The 21,665-nt window shown below is 36.8% G+C and overlaps 1 protein-coding gene across 3 annotated transcripts in view; it reads left to right on the forward strand.

The window, feature by feature from the left end:
- The first annotated feature begins 1,793 nt into the window (after nucleotides 1-1,793).
- USP47 (ubiquitin specific peptidase 47) overlaps nucleotides 1,794-21,665 on the forward strand; it is a 120,103-nt gene continuing 100,231 nt past the window's right edge. For 2 of the 3 annotated variants that reach the window (XM_058545988.1, XM_058545989.1), the window contains exon 1: nucleotides 1,794-2,003. In XM_058545988.1, coding sequence (XP_058401971.1) covers nucleotides 1,965-2,003 — 39 coding nt within the window. In that variant the 5' untranslated portion in view covers nucleotides 1,794-1,964. The remainder of the gene's footprint in view (nucleotides 2,004-21,665) is intronic. The other variant, XM_058545990.1, reaches the window with a different exon arrangement.

Genomic DNA, 21,665 nt, shown 5'->3' on the forward strand with positions numbered 1-21,665 from the left:
AGCTTGGGACTATAGTGAGGCAAGTAAGGCATTCACCTTGGGCACAAAATTTAACGGGGTGCCCAGAACTCAGTAATCAATATAAATAATTTCTTAATGCAATATTTTAAAAAGTCAAAATTAATGTAAAAATCTATGATGAACAAAATATCAAAATTTTAAATAAAGACAAGATCCGTACCCTAAAAAATCTTATACAGTACACTAAAACTTGAAGACAGAATTTTCCAACCTATTAAAAATTCTTCCAAGCAATGCATTCCAAAGAGTTTTGAACCTATTTGTTAAAAATATAAAAATGCAACATCTTCTGGCTGACATCAGGAAAGACAGAAAGTTACTAGTTGAATTTGGTGGATGGAAGTGATAAAAATGGATACTTGAGTTAGTAAGAGCAGCCAAAGATGTACTTCTTCCATTAGAATCTACATATCTTTGTGAGTTATATTTTTGAACTTATGACAGCCATTAAAATGAAGTACAGAAATAACTTGAACGTTGAATCAGACATTTTAATAACTGTTTCACAAAGTATCAAAGCTTTTTAAACCACTGAAACCTAGTCAATCATATGGCTTTCACTAAATATTTTTAGTGAGAGTAACAAGGATTTTTTAATACCATTAATATAAAAAATAACTCTTACAGTTACTTGAAACGTTTATTTCATATTTATCTTATCCTTTTTACGTTTTAAAAATGTTTTATGTCATGCACAGTGTGTATATAACTTACACACGTATATAGACTTTTTTTTTGGTAATAGGCGAGTGCAATCAAAAATTTTGGAGAGCACAGGTACAGGTAGTTAATGCTGTGGGTGTTAGGAACGTGGCAGGATTCTATTATCTCAGCATGCTGTCAAATCACTGTACCCATGGAAGTCTTCAGGAAGGATACCCCACTGAATCTTCATAAAGTCTTCATTCCTTCATGAGGAATGACTAGGATTTGGAAAAATACTGCAAAATTTGTTTTTGCAATAACAATTTGTTTTGCAATTACTGCCGGAGGAGATTAAAGTATTCTAAAAACATTTTTAAAGAAGACCATAGGTTCAAACTAGCGCCCTACTCTCTGAAGCTGTCCCAGTCCCAGACTCGAACCTGTTGGAGAAGAAAGTTCCCTTTAGGGGGGCCGGAGAGCGCCGTTCTCATGGAGGGTGTGTTGTGTGGGGGAGATGTGACACCATTTCTCTGAGACAAGGGCTGTTGCCTCCCCTAGCAGGAGATGGGCCTTGAGGTCCCTCGGGCCGAGGCCATTAGGAGGGTGGGAGGCGGGGGAAAGAAAACGCAGCCCTTTCTGGCTGAGGGCGGAGGCCGGGAGGGAGCCCGTGTGCTTTCTTCCAGGAAGAGGCTACGGGTATGTGAAGAGGGGAGGTTAGGGCGCTTTCCTAACGGGAAGGGAGAACAGTCTTGGAGGTAGGGTCAGCGCGGGGCTTTAGGCTCCAGTCTTCTCCTGGTGGCCAGGGAGTCCGAAGAGTCCGAGAAGGCATGGAGGACCCAGGTCTGGTCCTTTCTCTGCCGGCAGAGGGAGTCCCGACATGGACGGTCCAGAATCCCTCTAACAAAAAGCGTTTGCGTGGCCGCTCAGCCGATTTTGCACTACCTCCCGGGGCTGAGTAAGAGCTGAGGTAATTAGACGCGAGCGACAGCTGCCTCGGCACCTCGGGCGCCAGGCGCCGGGCTCGGAGCCCGAAGGCCCTAATTCTCGCGAGAGCGGCCGCCGCCATTTTTCCATTGATTGCAGCGGGCTGGGGGAGGGGCCGACGACGAAGGCGACGGCGGCGGCGGCGGCGGAGCCGTGGGTCGCTGTCTGCGCGCTGGTGGCTGAGGCCTCCGCGGTTGCCGGAGCGGGGGCGGTGGAGAGGATGCCTGCCGCTGCCCTTCTCTCGTGAGGCAGAGAGCCGCCGCCACCCTCCCCCTCCCCCGGCAGGGCGGAGAGGAGCGGCCGGAGTCTGAGCGATGGTGCCCGGCGAGGAGAACCAACTGGTTCCGAAAGAGGTGAGGGGCCAGCGGAGGCTAGGCCCGAGGCCTGCGGCTGCTCGAGGCAGCGCAGGCCCGGGCGAGAGGCCGGCTGCGGGCCCGGCTCGCCTGCGGGCCCGGCCGGGGGTGGGGAGGAGGTGTGTGGCGGTGGTGGGGTGTCTGGTGGGTGCGGCGAGCAGTTGGGAGCCCGGGCTGGGTCTGGAAGGCCGGGGGAGCCGAGACCTCCCACCTGGGGGTTGTGGGGCTGGACAAATAAAGGAGCGCACTGGGAGGAATCGGGTCCTGCCTCGGGGGAGAAGGTGGCCTTTTAAGTACTTATTTACCATGTCGAGCCAAGATAGAGAGGTGCGCTCAGAGAAAATATTCTGGAACAGTTGGTGATGGGCACGACAGGGTGACTGTGCTGCTTCTGGTTTTGACAGTGGCGGTGTAGCCCTTTCAGGGCTTGTGAAATCTACACCCAACTTGGGATCTGTGGGAGGGCAGAGTTAACTGTTACGACTTTTTTGAACTCCTGTTACTTAGTAGTACTATTGGCCTGCCTAAGTGGGGCCTACGGAAGATCGTTGAAAAGCAGTAAATGTGACTTCCACCGAAAGGTGGGAGATAGCTGAACATTACCATATGGAGAGCTGAACTACTTTTTGTCGTTGGATTGTGTATGCCAGTTGGGGCGACTTCTTAAATTCTTAAAAGCAAGTGATATGAGAAGTCGTGGCTTCTCTTGAATAGTAGTAGAAGGTTAGTGGCAGAATCCAGCGCTGGCCAGTGAATTTCAACATACTAATAGTATCTGTTGGCTTTATAAATATCTTCAGCGTATCCAAATGTGTATTTTTAACTGGTTAATCATCAGGGCTAATGGTTTGGATTTTTATTTCTCGTATACCTTAAATAGAGGCAAGTGTCGGTTGAAATTAGCTATTTAGGATCTTGATATTTATGATGGATGTTCATTAAAATTTTTTTTTTTTTTTTTTTTTTTTTTTTTGCTTTTTAGTTGCTTGGTAGCAATTTGTTCCTACTTAAGCAAGTTCTGACACTGCAACAGTGATATTGGAGTTATCTATCTCTGATACAAATATTTTTCCAACTCTATCAGACAATGGTTGTTTTGCAAGGACAATTTTTTTTAAAACTCAGTTATCATGTGTCAGTATTTATTCATCAAGCATCACCAGTTCTGTGCAAAGCAGATAAACAGGTGAATTAATCAGAATTCTTGCCTTGGGAGTTTTCAAAGATACTAAAAAAGGAACTCTAGAATTCGTTGAGCTCCAATTAGGAGCGAGGTACTTTACTACACAAGTGGTAACTCTTAGGCAAGGATGGAATTGATAGGTGCTATAACAAAGATATAAACGTGCATTTTCTTTTAGAGCAACATATTGCTGGTTTTCATTCTTATCATAAGCAAAGTTAGTCCTTTCTTAATTTTTTTTAAGTATTAGAAAATATAATATAGGTGGAATTTCGCTTTAAGAAAACTCAACAGTAGATTTATTTCCCTAATAATTTGATTTATAGAAAACATGATATAGATATGCGGCTTTGCAGAAATATATCTATTGTGTAAAAACTGATAACTATAATGCTGCTTTTACCTTTTGGATTTTTTTTTTTTAAATTTTTTATTTATTTATTTATTTTTTCCCCCAAAGCCCCAGTAGACAGTTGTATGTCATAGTTGCACATCCCTCTAGTTGCTGTATGTGGGACGCTGCCTCAGCATGGCCAGAGAAGCAGTGCGTCGGTGCACGCCCGGGATCTGAACCCGGGCCGCCAGCAGCGGAGCGCGCGCTCTTAACTGCTAAGCCATGGGGCCGGCCCTACCTTTTGGATTTTAAAGATTAAATGCCTCTCCTTTAAGACTACTAACTCTCTTACCTGAGGCTTCAAGCTCATCTTAACATTTTTCCCCCCTACTTTTTCTGGACTTTATGCCTTTATCTTCTATTCCCTAGACTCATCTTCAGTCTTTTCTTTTTCCCTGGCTCCTTGCATGATTCCTGGAAGCATGCACAGTACTCTAAGTCTTAAGATTGTCACTTGAAGTCCTTGCCTTTTTTAGCTAGCTAACTAGTTCTTTCTTGATGGCCATACTCCTCTTCTTGAATTCTTGCTTGCTTCTCGTCCTTGAGTTTTCTTTTGCATTTGATACTTTAAAAAAAAAAAAACCAAAACAAAACCATTCCTAGGTTTTAGCATACTGTACTTTTCTGGTCTTTTTTCCTACCTGTTTGTCATATCTGCCCACCTTTTTAGTCAATGCCTTTCTCTTCTTTTCTGTGTCCTTAATTATCACTTTTGTCTGGTCTTTGTCATCTCCTGTCTGGTCTTTTTAAGTAGGAGTAGAATCATACAGAGCTAGAGCTGAGAGAGAACATAGTGATCATCTAGTAACTTATAGCCCTTCACTTTACAGATGAAGAAATAAAGGCCAGAGGATTGCCAGTGACTTGCTCAGGGTCATGTAAGGAGTAAATGACAGAGCTAGGACTAGAACTCACATCCCCTTGATTTTACTCTATTTTACAGGTCCCTCCATGTAACTGAGAGGCTCTGTAAGGATAGTTTGTAGCTCTCTAAGAACATTTACTATATGAAAATAAATTACAAAATTTTTGCTTCTGGTCTAATGGCTTATTATCAACAATTTGGAGGGTTTTTTTTTTTGAGGACCTTTATATAGGGTACCTCTGATTCCTACTAGATTTAGATCTTGGTTAGACATGTGCATTCATGCGTGCATGCCGTTGTTGAATAAATAATAGATTATTCTGGTCCCCGAAGCTCAAGGACAGATGTACCTTAGAGGACTGCTGAAGAAGGTAGCTTAGCATAGTACAAGGGTTGGTAAACTACAGCCCGTGGGCCACATCCAGCCCACAGCCTGTTTTTGTATGGCCCATGAGTTAAGAATGAGTTTTACATTTTTAGAAAAAATCAAAAGAATAATAAAAGTCTGTGACACATGGCAATATATAAAATTCAAATTTCATTATTCACAAATAAACTTTTATTGGAATGCAGCCATGCCCATTTGTTTACTGTTGTCTGTGGCTACAGCAGAGTTGGGTAGTTGCTACAGATGCTGTATGCAGGACAAATTTGAAACTACTTAGCTTGGTATTCAAGGCCTAGTATAGTTTGATTCTGGCCACAACCTGCCATTTCAGCTTATCTCTTCTCCCAGGAAACAAGTTTTTAATGCAGCCAAACAGGTTTCTCTCTAACTTGCTTTTCATTTGTATTTGTGCTATTCCCTCTTTTCTACTTCTCTCCACCTGTTCAGAACCTTCATACACGTTTTTCCGTAAGTACCTCATATCTCATTTATTCTAAAAACCCTTTTCTGACCATTTTAACCTTAGGGCTTTCTCCTTCTTAGAAGACCTTTATATATGAATTGGCAGTTAATAAATAGTGCTTTGTGACATCTACTATGGTCTCAAACTGTAATGTACATTTTATATTTGTTTGTGATGAATTTCTTGGCAGTAGAGATCTTTGTGTATTTCTCTCTCTCTGTTTTTTGTTTTCATATGTATTGTAGGTCTAGGACAGTGTCCTTCCTGGAGCAGACATTCAGTAATATTTCTTGATGTGGTTACAGGGTTGTAAGGAAACTTAGAATTCTAACCGATTATCTCTTGCTTGGATGTTTTCCAGCCTTTACTTGAATACCTTCATGACTGATCTCTGATAACATCTTTGTCTTAGAAGAGACCTGTTATTTTAAGTTTTTGAGTTGAGGAAAGTCTAGGTCTCTATAGCTGCCATCTTTTGATAGTTGCCTCTGGACAACAAAGAAATCTTAAATCATTTCCTGTAGGATAGCTCTTTCTCATTGTTGAAGATGGGGAAGGGGAGCAGGAGGGAGGTCCTCTCCATTCTACAGTCTGAGCATCCTCATTTCTTTAACTGTTTCTCAGTTGCTCTCTTTTAGACATAATCCAGTGTTTTTAGTATTCCTCCTGAATTGTTGTATCCAGAGAAGAGCAAAGACAGTGTGGTCTGTTCGTTGTGATTAACAGCAAAGCTTTTTACCTCAGTTTTTCCCTCTACTGTATATGTCTTTGTATTGTTGTGTATTGGTACTGGCTTTGAGATCTCTTGTTTTTAATATCATCCCAATTTTTGTTTATTGTTTGTCATTTTTATTATTCTGTTTCTTTATGAGGATTTGTGACATTAATATTTATTGAGTACTCACTGTGCATATTACTGTACTCTACCATAGAGGGAAAATTTAGAAAAATTTATTCTTCCCTCAAGTGTCTTATAGTATAATTAAGGATAGGGTACATATTTACTAATGCTTTTAAAATGATACTTTCACAGCAGTATTTAAAGTGATCTCCAAGGATAATATAAATGTAAAGAAGATAAAAAAATGAAAGAAAAAGAAAAAGAATGTGTAGTTCCATATCTCAGTGGGTTCTTTTCTGCCTTTCTTTTCCATGCAGTATACATTGCTTCCATCTGGAACTAATAATGATGATAGTAATAACCAATATTTATTTAGCATTTATTATATGTCAGATACTGTTGTCTGTGCTTTGTGTGTATTAACTCATTTGAGCCTTACAATGACCTCACAATATATCACAATGACCTATCACTGTAAGGGCCATTGATAATCAAGAGCCCCCCCAAATATTAAAACAACTTGTTTTTCATCTCTATTGTCAGGTCTTTTTTTTTAAATAAAATCTATCAATATGTATTATGGAGCATGTCAAATGAATATTCTTTCAATTTTGTCTTCATTAAATTACTTGAGGAAATGTGCTACAGTGGTGATTCTGGGTTTTGGTGGTTTTTTTAATTAGCCTTTTTTCTTAAATTTGGGGTATTGATTCTCCTTTACCAGTAAAAGGTAAGGATGTCAAGTAACACTCATCAGTGGTTTACATCAGTTGGAGTGTTTAATAAAAATCATTTACATTTCAGATATCATTGTAAATGCTCAACAAAGTGAAAAAGCTGAATGCATAGTTGTATATGATTCCAATTTTGTCAAGGAAAAAATGAACAATTTAGCGTTGTATACATTGAAACATTAGAAGGAATACTCTAAAATATTAACAGTTGCTGTTTCTGGATATCTGGATTATTGAGCTTTATTTAGATTTTCTTCTTGACATATTTCAACGATGATCATGTACATTACTAAAAAAAGAAATTTAGATGATCTGATTGTAGTTTTTGAGGTAGTTATTTATATAGTGGTTTTTTTTTTTTTTTTTTTTTTTGCTTGAAGAGGATTAGCCCTGAGCTAACATCTGTGCCAGTCTTCCTCCACTTTATACGTGGGTCGCCACCACAGCATGGCTGATGAGGGGTGTAGGTCCACACTCGAGATCTGAACCCGTGAACCCTGGCTGCTGAAGCAGAGCACACCAAACTTAACCATTACACCACGGGGCCAGCCCTATATAGTGTTGTGTTGTTTTTCATGCTCATGGCTTTTAGTTTCCCGTCTTCTTGCTCTGTATATTTGCCACAGAGTAATCTGATCCACGTGTATGGCTTCAGCCTTCGATTGTAATTTACACATTTATATTTCCAGCCCTGACCACTCTTCTTCTAGATTCAGATTTCCACCTGCATACTGGATATCTCTACTTGGTAGAGACCCACAAATTCAATATGGGTAACATTAACCTCATTTCTCTGCTCTCCCTCTTCTCACGTCGTTCTCCCAACATCATTCTCTCTCTGTAGTCTCTTGTTCAGTTACTGTCATCACCATCTATTTAATTGCTTAAGTTGGAACATTTTTTTGCCTCCCCCTTTTTCCTTTTACTCATGTATAGTTAGTCCCTCACTTAGAAGGTATCTCTTGTACCCTTACCTTTCTCTCCATGACTCTGCCTCTCTGTATTTTCTCATTCAAATGTGGCCCTTGTGAATGGTCTTTATGCTTCTAGGCTCTTCTCTTTCCTAGCCATCCCCTCCGCAGCTGCCAGCATTACTTCCTAAAAGAGATGAGATGAGGAATTACCTGCTTTAAAGTTTATAATTATTACCTTCTGATTGCAAATTGAATAATAGGTACTATTTATATAAACACTATGTGCCAGATACTATGCTACATAATTTACATACATTATCTTATTTAATTCCTATAACAACCCTTTAAGGCAGCTGTTATTTTTCATTATCTATTTTATAGATGAAGAAAGTCAGGCTTAAAGAGCCTAAGCAACTTGCTCAAAGTTGTGTAGCTGTTTGATTCTAAGACAATGTGGCCGTAACCAGTAGGCAAGTCTCTCATAATCTAGCCTCAATTGATTTTTTTAAATTTAACTTTTATCAAAGTTATAAATGCACATATTTAAAAGAGTTGAATAGCTCTGCAGGACTATACACAAAAACAGTAGTCCTCTGCAAATCCTCCCTCCCCTTTATTTCGGGCTCTGCAGAGCAACCACTTTCAACTCATTCTTTTGATATTTGCCTCCATATCTAAAAATAGCATGCTTTTAGTTTTCTTTCTTGATTTTTCAGTTTAAGGGATTATCCACTGACTTCCCACAATGGAAGATATGGTTTACCACTATCCCCAACCTTATGCACACACACTTGTCAATCTTGCCCAATCCTTACCAATGTTGTCATATTGCAAGTTGTTTGGATACATCGGTATTTGGTTTATATCAGTGTGACTATAAACTATTCATAGTGGAGCCATATAGTTTACTGTGATTATTTTCCTTTCCTGTACAACATTTTGTTTTCCCTGAGTTAGTATTTTTTTAAAATTTGCTTTTGCTTTGTTTTCTGTGTACTTATCATTAATTTAGCCAAGGGGTTCTCAATTGGGGACAACCCAAAGGACTTTTGGGTAGGTGGTGGGAGGGCGGGGGGCGTGCTACTGCCGTCTTGTGAGTAGAAGCCAGCTGTGCTGCCAAACATCATCCTACACTGCGCAGGACAGCCTCCCACAACAAAGAACTATGTGGCCCAAGATGTCAATAGTGCCACTGTTGAGAAACCCTGATTTAGTCCAAACTCTCTCTTGAGTGTATGTCTCCTCTCATTATGTTCAAGCCTACCCATTTTTTGTTTGAATTTCCTTGAATTGCAGCTGTTCTCTTAGATTTGCCTTTACTATCATCTGAGTAGTTCCCCACGGTCTCTCCTCTATTGGAGCCCCTAGTTCTGTATCAGATGTCTTCATCTTTTCTTTGCTTGCTTTTTCATTTTGGAGGACCACTTTCAAGAGCTTTCTGGATGGGATATCATTTTTTTGAGACCTCACATATCTAAAAATGTTGTTTCTACTTTCTTGCATTATAAATAGCTTGGCTGGGCAGAGAATTCTCGGTCAGATATAATTTTCTCTCAGAATTTTGAAAACATGGCTCCATTGTTTTCTTTTTCCAGTGTTGCTGTTGAGACATCAGATGCCTAAAAGGTTCTTTTCCACTGTTTTAAAACTGTTTTTTCCCCTCTCTGGAAGCTTGGAGAATCTTTTTCCTTAGAGTTCTGAAATTCCTGTATTATGTGCCTAGGTTTAGGTCTGTTTTTATCCATTTCTTCTGGGTTCAGGGTAGTCTTATTCAATCTGGAATTTATCTCATCAGTTCTGGGAAATTTCTTTCTTTCTTTCTTTCTTTCTTTTTTTTTTTTTTGCTGAGGAAAATTCTCCCTGAGCTAAGTAAGGTCTGTGCCAATCTTCATCTATTTTGTACGTGGGTTGCCACCACGAACCCCAGGTGGCTGAAGCGGAGCACACCAAACTTAACCACTGCACCACCAGGCCAGCACCCTGGGAAATTTCTTTAAGTAATTTCTTTGATTTCTGTCCCTTCATTTTCTCTGTTCTCTCTCTTGAATTCCTATTGTTTACGTGTTGGGCCTACTGACTGGTTTCTCTAATTTTCTTGTCTGTTTTCATCTATTTTCCATTTCTTTTCCTTTGCCCCTTGCTTTCTGGGAGGTTTTTCTCAACTTTATCTGCCACTTCTTCTAAGAATTGCTTCTGCTATCATGTTTATAATTTCCAAGCACTCTATTTTTTTTGTCCTGAAAAAATTTTTAATAATATCCTGTTTTTGTTTTATGGATGCAATGTCTTCTCTTTTCTCTCGTAGGAAATTATAGATAGTTTTCCACTCTGTATATTCTCTCTTTCCTCCAAATTTCCTTTTTCTGTTTATTTGCTTTGGGCTTTCTCTTTCCTGTTAGATGCTTTCCTTAGATGTCTGGTGATCCTTGGAAGTCAACGCTTATTTAAAAGAGGGGAAACTCAGCTCAATGGAAGCTCTGCCAGTGGGTGATTATGGTTTTCCCTATAGGTTGATATGTCTGGATACTTTACTTGCAGACTTCTAGTGACACATCTTCTCTTGTACTGGATTGATTTCCCAGAAAAGAATTCTGATCTTTTGCCTGGAGAGAACAAGCTTGGTTGTTGAGTAGGAAAAGGGAATGTGGGTTTCATTATTAAGTATGCAAATACACTTTCATTCGGTTCCCCAGTTTTCAGTATAGCGCCCCTCTAATTCAATTGAGCCTGATGTTCTCTTGTCCAGAGATATGCTGTTTTATGCTCTCCAGAGGTTGTTTAGTCTTTTGCCAGGAGGAGGCAAAGAGTAAAAGAGGGAGTCCGGGGATTCTAACTGCTTCTTAAGCAGACTTCAACCTATTCTCCTAGAATAGGAGACTCCACCCTTCTCCCAGAGTATCTGAAACTGCCTGTTCCTGAGGCTTTTAGGTTTTTTTTTCTTTTCTTTTCTTTTCACTTTTTTTTGTAGGAGAGTTGCAAAAAGAATATAGAGAGTTCCTATATACCCTTCACCATGCTTCTCCTTATGGTGACATCTTATATAACCATCAAACACTTATCAAAATTAAGAAATTAACCTTACTGCAATACTATTAACTATACTACAGAATTTATTCAGATTTTACTAGTTTTTCCACTAATGTTCTTTTTTGTTCCAAGATCCAAATTCAGGATTCCGCATTAAATTTAGTTGTCATGTCTCCTTAGTTTCCTTTTATCTGTGACAGTTTCCCAGTCTTTCCTTCTCTTTCGTGACCTTGACACTTTTGAACAGTACTTTTCAGTTATTTTGTAAAATGGCCCTCAATTTGGGTTTGTCTGATATTACCTCATTATTGCATTGAGGTTATGAATTAAAGAGAAGGCTAACACAGACATGATGTGTCCTTCTCAATAATGCATCGTGTGGAGGGGGTAGGGGGACATGATGCTGAAATGTACTCCTGGTGACGTTAACCTTGATCGCTTGGTTAAGATGGTGTCTGCTTGGTTTCTCCACTGTGAAGTTACTATTTTCCTATTTAATAATTAGTAAATACTTTGATACCACGCAGGTATCTTGTTTCTGCTTAAACTTCTGCCCACTAATGTAGCGTCCCTCTATGGATCTTGTCTTATTACTGTTTCATTCTAATAGTGATTTTCTATTTCTCTCATTATTTCTACATTTATTAAGGGGAATTATTCTGTGAGGAAGAGTTGTCCCTTCTCTCCCATTTATTTACTTAATTATTTATTTATATCAGTATAGACTTATGGATATTTATTTTATTCTTTGGTTTATAACCCAATACTATGGTTATTTAGAGTATTTTGTTGCTCAAACTGTTCCAGTCTCAGCCATGAGGAGTTCTTTCTGGTTGGCGTCTGTGCTCATCCTTGTTTTTTGAATGCTTCCTTAGTTTCTGGCACCATGTAATGCTTCAGCCCATCTTATATTTTCCCTGCCTCAACCCTGGAATCAACCACTTCTCCAAGGAGTTGAGGGATCTTTTGGTGTAAATGTAAGTATGATATAAACCAGGTGTCTTTGGTTTTTCTCTAGGCTAATGTAGGATTCAACCTTCTCAGGTATAATAGTCATTACCATTTGTTCTGCTTTCCAGCTTCTAAAATTGTGTTTCTGGTTTCTTATGGGTTTATGCTCTTTAAAAAATTTCTTTACTCTTGTTTCAGAGATATTTTGGGAAGCTTCACAGCTAAATGCTTGTATTCATCTATCCTCTTTAACCAGAAATTCTTAATTTAATATTTTTGTCTCCTGCCCCAAGCCAATTTTGTTTTAGCCATATTTGACTACATTAGTTGCTATTCCCAGATGTGCTATATGCTTTCATGTGCCACTTCTGTGCCCTTGCCCTGAGTGAATAATGTGAAGTATTTTTTTATCATCCGTTTTTTTAGGGAATTTAAATGGGTGAACTTTGATTTTACATGGAAACTACTATTTAATTACTTTCTTAAGGTTCTTGCCTCTTTTTTATTTTCCATTTTTTGGATTAGTCACGTAAACTTTTTGTGTCTTAGTGCCCAGATACTATAATTTTTTGCTGAAATGGAGGGGAGAGGGTTTGTATACTTCTAGAGTACTAGCATACCATCTTAGCCCAAGTTGGAAAGAAAAGATTGTATTGAAAATAGGAGATTGCAAAAAACATAGCATTAAATATATATTTAAGTACCTAATATAAATTAAAGTTCCAGAAGACATCTACTTTTAAAACTGATTCATTGGTGTTAAGGACCTTCTTCAGTTCAGGCAACATGTTTAGGTGTCATGATATGCAGAGGCATATTCTTTTATGAGGTTTATTACACAGATTTTGAAGTGTTCTGTCTAGGTATTGCTGGCTTAAAATCTAATTTTTTACAAACATTCTGCATTGTAAAAAAAGTCTTTGGCAAAATGATTGACAGTGATGGCAAATGATTGGCAAAAATGATGTGATCTTTCTCATCAAGATTCTTAAAGAACACAACCTTTTTCCTGAGCCTGGTTTCTGTTGGTACAATGGAAGAAGGGATGAATGCAGGTGTAGTGAAGTGAACAGAGGTCTTCTCTCTGCCTTACTGCATACTTCCATTTATTTTGTCTCTAGTGTGGGAGCAATAATAATTGCCTTATTCTTTTGTTTAATGGAACTAAACTGAACCATGCATACGTAAAGTAGCCATGGATATGAATGTTTACATTTACATAAAACTGTTCCTACAACCCAGTGTTGAGAGATTACTGTTTTTATGAAAATTACTGAGATGTTATGTCTTGAATTTTGATTTTTTAAAAAACATGCTCTTAAAATCCTATTCAGCTGGCAAAATCCAGCCTCTCTTAGTCTATAAGAAACCTGTCCTGATTTTCCTTTCAATCAGATTGCATTTTCCTAACCCTGAAATCCCTTAGCACTGTATCTTTTGGCATTTGAAAAATTATATCCTTTTATAATAAGTTACTTGTTATTTGTGTTAATACCATCATTAGATTAGAAGCTCTTCAAAGTCGAGATGAGTCATACAAACAGGACACAATAGCAAGAGTTCCTGGGTTCAGATACCAGCTTTGTGACCTTGGACAAGTTACTTAACCTCTCAGTACCTTAGTTAAATGAAAATACTAGTAACTACCTCCTAGGGTTGTTGGAAACATTAAACGAGTTAATACATGTAAAGTGTCTTCCACGTAATAAGCACTGTATAAATGTTAACTATCATTACTGTTACTACCTTCATTTCTGTTATTACCTTCACCCTATGTTCTACTTTGGGGCCAGCACAATGTGCTGTATATTGTTGTTGTCCAATAAATATTGCTTGATTAAATGAAAATGAAGTCATATTTTAGTTATTAAATATGCTAGTCATTTGAAGTAACAGTTCTGATTATGACCTGTCAGCTAATATGTTTATGTGTACAACACAAATCCTAAAGGATTGTTATGTTTGACAGGTTCTTTTATATCATTAAGACTTACTCTTATTGCTTTAATTGAGAACTGGAACATATAACAAAGTACAAATATTAAAAAAATTTTTGAGTCTAATGGGGTCCTGAGAGAAATTGGTTTAATATATATATAGATATTTATCAAAATAATTTACTAGATTAACAAATTGTAGGATTCAGTGTGAAATGTTATTTTAAAGCAGAATCCATGTTAAGAATAGTTTGTTTCTGAGAGAACTTGGTGTGTTTGATAATTCTGATTTTCTCTGTCTCTGGAGTGGAACCAGTTGAAGTGGATGGACGAGACTCTGGGTTCCTGTGAGTTCTATTATTATTGTGCTTTAGAGTTGATGCTGTGTAGTTGACTGCTCTAAGACTTGCAGAGTCTTTAAATATTAGCATAACATGCTTATATTCAATAAATATAGTGGCTTTCCAGTAGAAAAATTAAGGGCTGTTGAGTGACATAATTAAGCAAAAAGGCCTGGAATTTAAATCTTTTTGTATACAGTGAATCCAATACATTTGGTATTAACTTTATATTTAACCAAGAGGAGCCCTTGATTACAACCCCAGTTCCAGATTGCCTCAGAAAGTACAATTTTTGTATGACTCATCTTGTAAAAGATACATATCGCTTTAGTAAATATAAATAATCTATGAATTTATATACATTTCTCCCACTTTATAAAATGTCTACCCTTTTATGTGTTTAGCTGTTTTAATTTTATTGCCTTTAATTTTAAGTTTACACCAATTTGTAATTTATTACTTTATTTATAGTACTTTGTGGTAATGAAAGATTAGATACCTAACAATAAGGTCTCTTATTAAACATCTGAGAAATATTATTGCTTTAGTTTTGACATTTTAAATTCATGTCTTGAAATATTTATTTACCATTACATTATTTACTATCAACATACAAAGATAACTTTAAGAATTCTAAGAAAAGCCGAGATGACACAGAAAATGCTTCCACGATTCAGTGACATGATTTAACACGGGGAGGGAGGGAGCAGTTAGGTTTTACGGTCCCTTCATTTTTAGGTGAGAAAAACATAAAGCTCAATAACTTCCTCAAGGACTCAGGTAGTGGAAGAGCTAGAAGGAGACCTTTATTAAAAAGTCAGATGTACTGAGGTATAATTTATATACAGTAAAATTTGTCCTTTTAAGGTGTACAGTTTTATGAATTTTGACAAATTTATACAGTTGTATAACCACCACCACGATCAACATATAAAATATCTCCATCACCTTAAAAAATTTTTCTCGTGCCCATTGTAGTCAACCTCTTTCCCCAGCTCCAGTCTCCCTGCAACCATTGATCTGTTTTCTGCCCTCATATTTTGCCTTTTCCAGAATATCATGACTGGAATTCATATAATATGGAGAATTTGAGTCTGACTTCTTTCATCTACTGTAAAACTATGAGATTCATCTATGTTGTTGCATGTATCAGCAGTCTTCCTTTTTATTACTGAATGCCACAATTTGTTTATCCATTCACCAGCTGAGGGACGTTTGGGTTGTTTCCAGTTTTTGGTGATTCTCAATAAAGCTGCTACAAACTGTGTACAGTTTTTTGGGTGGACATATGTCTTTATATGGTAAATGCATGTTTAACTTAGGAGGAAACTGCTGAACTCTTTTCTGAAGTGGCTGTACTGTTTTGCATTTCAGTGAGCAGTGTATGAGCATTCTAGTTGCTCTGCATCCTTGTTGGTACTTGGTAATGTCATTTTTTTAGTTTAGTTTTTTAACCATTGTAGTAAGTGTGTGTGATATCTCTTTGTGGTTTTAATTTACATTTCTCTAGTGACTAATGATGTAGAGCATCTTTTCATGTGCTTGGGGTTTGTATTAAGCCTGATCTAAAAAACGTACTTTATGCAGATGTTGTATGTTTAAAGTTTTGCTAAGTACTGATAGGAAACAGAGAGAAGTAAAAAGAGTACCCATAGGGTACTGGTCACTGCATTAAAGAGTAGTGGCTATGATTTTGGTAGGCTCTTTGGGAAAGGGGTTCGCATAATGGCAGGTCTGGTGGAAAGCACAGTGGTTTGGGCGTCAGAAAACTCGGTGGTTGGCTTTGCCTTAGTTGCTTAACCTTTCCTGGGCCTGCCTTTTTTTTTATTCTTTCATCTGTGAAATGAGGGAGTTGGACCAGATAAGGTGTAAGATTTATCTCTAAATTATAAATCTACATAAACTTTGTAGTAGTAGGGTTTTTACTACTCTTTTAGTAGTAGGTTTTTAAACTTTGTGAGAAGGCCATGCAATCAGAAAACAAAAGATCTTTGCAGATTTTTTTCCTGATGAAGTTCCTGTTACCCAAAAAAGATCATCTTTTGAAATTTTAAATAATATAAATTTCATTATAGCAGAGAATTATATATTTCTTAAATCTGTTTTAAGGGTAGTAACTGATAGTTCTCTAATAATACCTTTTGTATGATATTATAATAATTTATAGAGCATTGTCAAGATATTCTGTCTTTTGATCTGCAGAAAAACTCTTTGTGGACCCTGAGAGTCAGAGACAAGTGACTTGCAAAGGATTACACAGCTAAAAGAAAAGTAGCCACGTTGACCTGAGGGTTCTAGCTTAGATATTTTGCTTCTGCAGTACGTTGTTCTTTGTACCATAGGCCACGCCAAAAGGAAATAAACAGTCTTTAAATAGTTTTAAATAACCTTAACATTTTTTTCAATTGTATAAATTCATGTTCAGAGTATTATAAGAATGTAATATTCTTACATTAAAATTATTATCCATGCTTCTAAATAAAAAGCTTGGTAACAGATAATATAAACAAGCTTCTCTGATTTAGTAATAATTCAGTAGAACATTCAAGACCTGTAAACAAGTCAGTTGTATCACAAGCTGAGTCACTTCTTGTCAGCAACGGCCTATGCCCAGAAGAAAACTTAGCTATAATCAAAAATAAAGATAACAAGAATAGTAAAGGGCATATTATTTCCCGTCCTGAGAGTAGATTGTTTAGTTTCTAAGTTTAGATACCTACAGTGTATTATTAGTGGGTTACCCATTACCAGGAGTAGAACAACAATTAAGAGGAGTAAGGGAAAAGTGGAAAGAGTGTTAGAAATGAGGGGAAAAATAATGTCCTTACAATTTTCATGCCACAAATATATCAACATTATAGTCATCAGAAAGCTTGTATTTCCTAGGCGAACTATGTTCATATATGACCTTAGGAAAGTCACTTCAGGTTTCTGCATTTCTTTTTATTTATATGTAAAATAAGGAGCTTGATCTGATGTCCGAAGGTCCATCCAGCTTTAAATATTGTAATTCTGTGTCATGTATGATGAGTCATCTGATTGACTGGTTCTTAACGGTCAAATATGTTGATCATAATTAAATAGATTGTAAACTATTCTGTTAAAGCTCTGAAACTTTACATTGCTAGTTTTCTACTACTGAATAAGTGTAATTTGTTACTAGTAAAAATGTTACATAGTTTTCAGAGTTTTATATATTTAGTTTTCTAATTATAATATTATGAGGTTCTGGGAGTTTGTTTCATGGGTATTTTAGAAGAAAATAGAGTACAGGTATCTGAGAGTCGCCCTAATACTAGAGCACAAAGGCAGGTATGAAAATGTGTATTTTTACAAAATTTTAAAAACAAACAAATGTCGTATATTGATAGGCAGTTGATGTTATAACATGTTGTATATTAGTTTAAATTCAGAAAATCCATACCATGATATATTGCACAAGCACTTGTATCATAGAATTTGTATTTAACTAAAATAGTAAAGTAGAATGTACTTACAATTTTTTAATGCCTGGACTAAGCTTTTAGAACAGGAACAAAGTCATCTTTTAGAAAATCCCTATATGAAGATTTGAATTTAGAAAGCAGGTTAAAGCGAGGAGTGATTATTATCAAACTTCCTCTGAATAGTAAAAGCCTTTGCACTAAAAACATTTTCAAAGTTAAAATCAGCTTGGAAATTTTTCGAACTCAATTTTTTGGAAATTTTCTTAAAAGTTTTTTTCTTTTTTTTTTTTTTCTGTGAGGAAGATCAACCCTGAGCTAACGTCCATGCCAATCCTCCTCTTTTTGCTGTGGAAGACCGGCCCTGGGCTAACATCTGTTGCCAGTCCTCCTCCTTTTTTTTCCCCTTTTCTCCCCGAAGCCCCAGTAGATAGTTGTACGTCATAGTTGCGAATCCTTCTAGTTGCTGTATGTGGGATGCCGCCTCAGCATGGCCGGACAAGCGGTGCATTGGTGCTCGCCCGGGATCCGAACCCGGGCCGCCAATAGTGGAGCGCGTGCACTTAACCGCTAAGCCACAGGGCCGGCCCCTGCTTACAAGTTTTAAGAGCACACTAAGCTTCCAAAAGCACCAGCTATAACATATTATGAAATGTTCCTAAATGACTATATTTTGTTTAGAGAATTCCTTGAAGGACTTAGACTTTCTACTTCCATGGTTTGTGTTCAATAGTAAAGATTGTAGTCATTTTCATTTCTTAGCTAAGTAGAAGCATGCATAAGAAACTGCTTGTGTTTCTTCCTGTACACTTGTTATCGTCTTTATTCATGTTCATATTGTATCTTTATGATTTTCTGAACGATTTATGTATTCCTGACTAATCTCCTCAAATCCTTGGACATATTTGTTTTCTTTGAATATATTAAGAGCTAAATTCTATTTTTTAAGAAATGGGTGCAAATCCTAGATATATGAGGGAATTTTTTTTTTAGAAATTTGAGCCTACAACTAAATATTGTGAAAAGCTAGAGTTAAGAAGACTGAGCTATTTGGGTGAAATTGTAGAGGACAGTAGTGAGAATGGACTTAAAGTGGACACTAAGAAAGTTTTGAGTTTTTGTTAGTAAAATGTAGTTTGCATCACTTTCTGATTTTAGTGATTTGTAGAGATGTTTTATTAAAAAGGCTTGACTGTTTAGGAGTGCTAAACAGAATGGGAAATGGGAAATGTGATATATTTTAATGATATACTTGATCTTCAGTTTTCATCCACATTGAAGTGGCAACATTTGAAACATGAAATCACAAAAATGGAAACAGTAAATGATAAACTTCTCAAAAATTTAAAAACTGAAATAAGCGCTAAAAATTCTAACTTGATTCATATCAAATTTGATGATACCATCTTTACCCTTAATTCTCTTATTTACATACTCATTTATTTCTAAGTTGAATATTTAAAATATGCTGAATTAAAAGTTCACAATCAGATTTTTTAAAAAATATGATCAGAGTTTTAATGTTTGATTTAGGAACAGAGCTTCCTGGCAGTTAACTTCTATAGCTAACATTTTAGCTTGTAAGTGAGAAAAGTGCATTTTAAATATGGAAAATAAATTGTTCCAAGGGTTCCTTAACAAGTATTAGGCCAGTTATAGCCATTCTCTAATCCTTACTGCCCATTATCAGTCTTTTAATATTATTCCGGAAATAGGACATGTTTACTATTAAAATTTGCAGAATATCTACATGTACATTCTTAGTCATTTGATTACTTCCCACTCTATGCAGCAATCTTTTCAATGTTAACTTTTAAATTGAATTAATCATCAATTTATTTTGATGTTGAAAGTATTCCAGATTTGGCCTTTTTCACTTGGTTCCTGTGTCCTCTTGACATATTCCACCGTTCTTGGAGCACTTCCTTACTTTCTGGCAGTGCAAGATATTCTAAGCTCTTCTTATGCTTTTTCAGCCCTACCACTAAGATCAGCCATTTCTACGAAGACCTCTGGATCCTTTTTGTGGAGAATGGTATTCAGAAACCAAAATCTGGGTGCTAGATGTGTTTATTCCTACAGGGATGTCATTACTTCTAGGTCCTCTCAGTGGAAGGAGCTAGAAAATATGCACACACACATATATAAATGTGAAATGTTTTTATTTCGATATTTATTCTCTCTACATGTATGCATATATACACTCAAATCATATGAAAGCCCTTAATAGGCAGATTTTTAATTTTTTGGATTGTAAGAAAAATAGAAATTTATTTCATGTATATATTTACATATAGCCATAATATATTTTTATGCATATTATGTGTTTGTAATACAGCGCCACTGGAAACTCAGTTTGCAGACAGTTTTGCTACTTCCACAAATTTATGGTCTTAAGTTCTTTATTTAATTTTAATGTTTTAAAAAATTGTAGTAAAATACACATAACATAAAATTTACCATCTTAATCGTTTTTAAGTGTACAGTTCAGTGGTATTAAGTACATTCACATTGTTGTGCTACTCATTATCATCCATCCACAGAAATCTTTTCATCTTGCAAAACTGTACCTATTAACGCCACATTCCCATACTGCCACCCCCCCCCGCCCCCGCATCTCTGGCAACCACCATTCTACATTCTGTCTTATGAATTTGACTACTCTAGGTACCTCTTATAAGTGGAATCATACAGTATTTGCCCTTTTGTAACAGCCTTATTTCACTTAGCATAATGTCCTCAAGGTTCATCCATGTTGTAGCATGTGTTAGAATTGCCTTCCTTTTTAAGGCTGAATAATACTCTGTAGTATGTATGTGTGTGTGTGTATAGATCACATTTGTTTTCACTCGTCCATCGATGGACTCTTGGGTTGATTCCACCTTTTGGCTACTGTGAATAATGCTGCTAAGAATGTGGTTGTGCAAATATCTATTCAAGTTCTGGCTTTCAATTCTTTTGGTTATATACGCAGAAGTGAAATTGCCAGATCAGTAGGCAGTTTTAACACTCATAGAGGGTCACATTTTTTGAAAACTTGTGGTAAACTGAAATGATGTAAGTTGAATTTGACTTTGCAGCTTAGAGATAGCGGTATAACAGAGGTTATAGATTTGACTCAGAGCTCATGATGTCTAGCTTTTTGTGGAAATAACCCCAACATCACATTGAGTCAACTCTAAGTTATTTTATAGTGTAGAATTTTGCAAGGTGTGTTAGTCAGGGCAATACTCTAATTACTTACATAAAATAGCTTTTATGCATTATCATAGAATATAATAGTCATATTTCATTTTAATACAAAGTGGTTTCTTAGCATTCTTATTTCTGTTTAGAGAACTTCCTTTAGCCGTTCTTTTAGGGTGGGTCTGCTAGCAGCAAATCTCTTAGTCTTCCTTCATCTGAAAATGTCTTGATTTTCCCTTCGTTCCTGAAGGATATTTTTGCCTGGATATAAGATTCTGAGTTGATAATTCTTTTCTTTTAGCACTTGGAAACTATGGTGCCACTTACCTCTGCCTCTGTGATTTCTGCTGAGAAATCTGCTGCATTTGAATTGTTTTGCTCTTATAGATAAGGTGATGTTTCTCTTTCACTACTTTCAAAATCTTCCTCTTTAATTTTCAAGGAGTTTATGATGTGTCTTGGTGTGGATTTCTTTTAGTTCATCCTGTTCAGGGTTCACTCAGCTTCTTGAATATGTAGTTTTATGTCTTTTGCCAAATTTGGGAAGTTTTCAGCCCTTATTTTTTAAGTGTTTTTTCAGGCCTGCCCTCTTTCTCCTTTCTTTCCAGGACTTGGATAACACAAATGTTAGATCTTTTGTTATAGTTCTGAAGGTGCTTAAGACTGATTTTTTTTTTATTTTTTGGTCTATTTTTTTTCTTCATTGTTCAGATAAAGATTTCTGTTGTTCTTATCTTCCGGATTACTAATTCTTTTACCTGTCATCTTCATTCTGCTATTGAGCCCACCTAGTGAGTTTTAATTTTAGTTATTGTATTTTATCTGCTGTTTCTTTGCTGAGATTTTTTGTTTTTTCGTGTTTCATATGAGCTCATAATTGCTTCTTGAACATTTTTATGATGGCTGCTTTAAAATCCTTGTCAGATAATTCCAACATTTGTATCATCTTGGTGTTGGCATCTGTTGATTGTCTTTTCTCGTTCAAGTTGAGATTT

The sequence above is a fragment of the Diceros bicornis genome, chromosome 7 (assembly GCF_020826845.1).
Source record: "Diceros bicornis minor isolate mBicDic1 chromosome 7, mDicBic1.mat.cur, whole genome shotgun sequence".
Classification (NCBI taxonomy): Eukaryota; Metazoa; Chordata; class Mammalia; order Perissodactyla; family Rhinocerotidae; genus Diceros; species Diceros bicornis.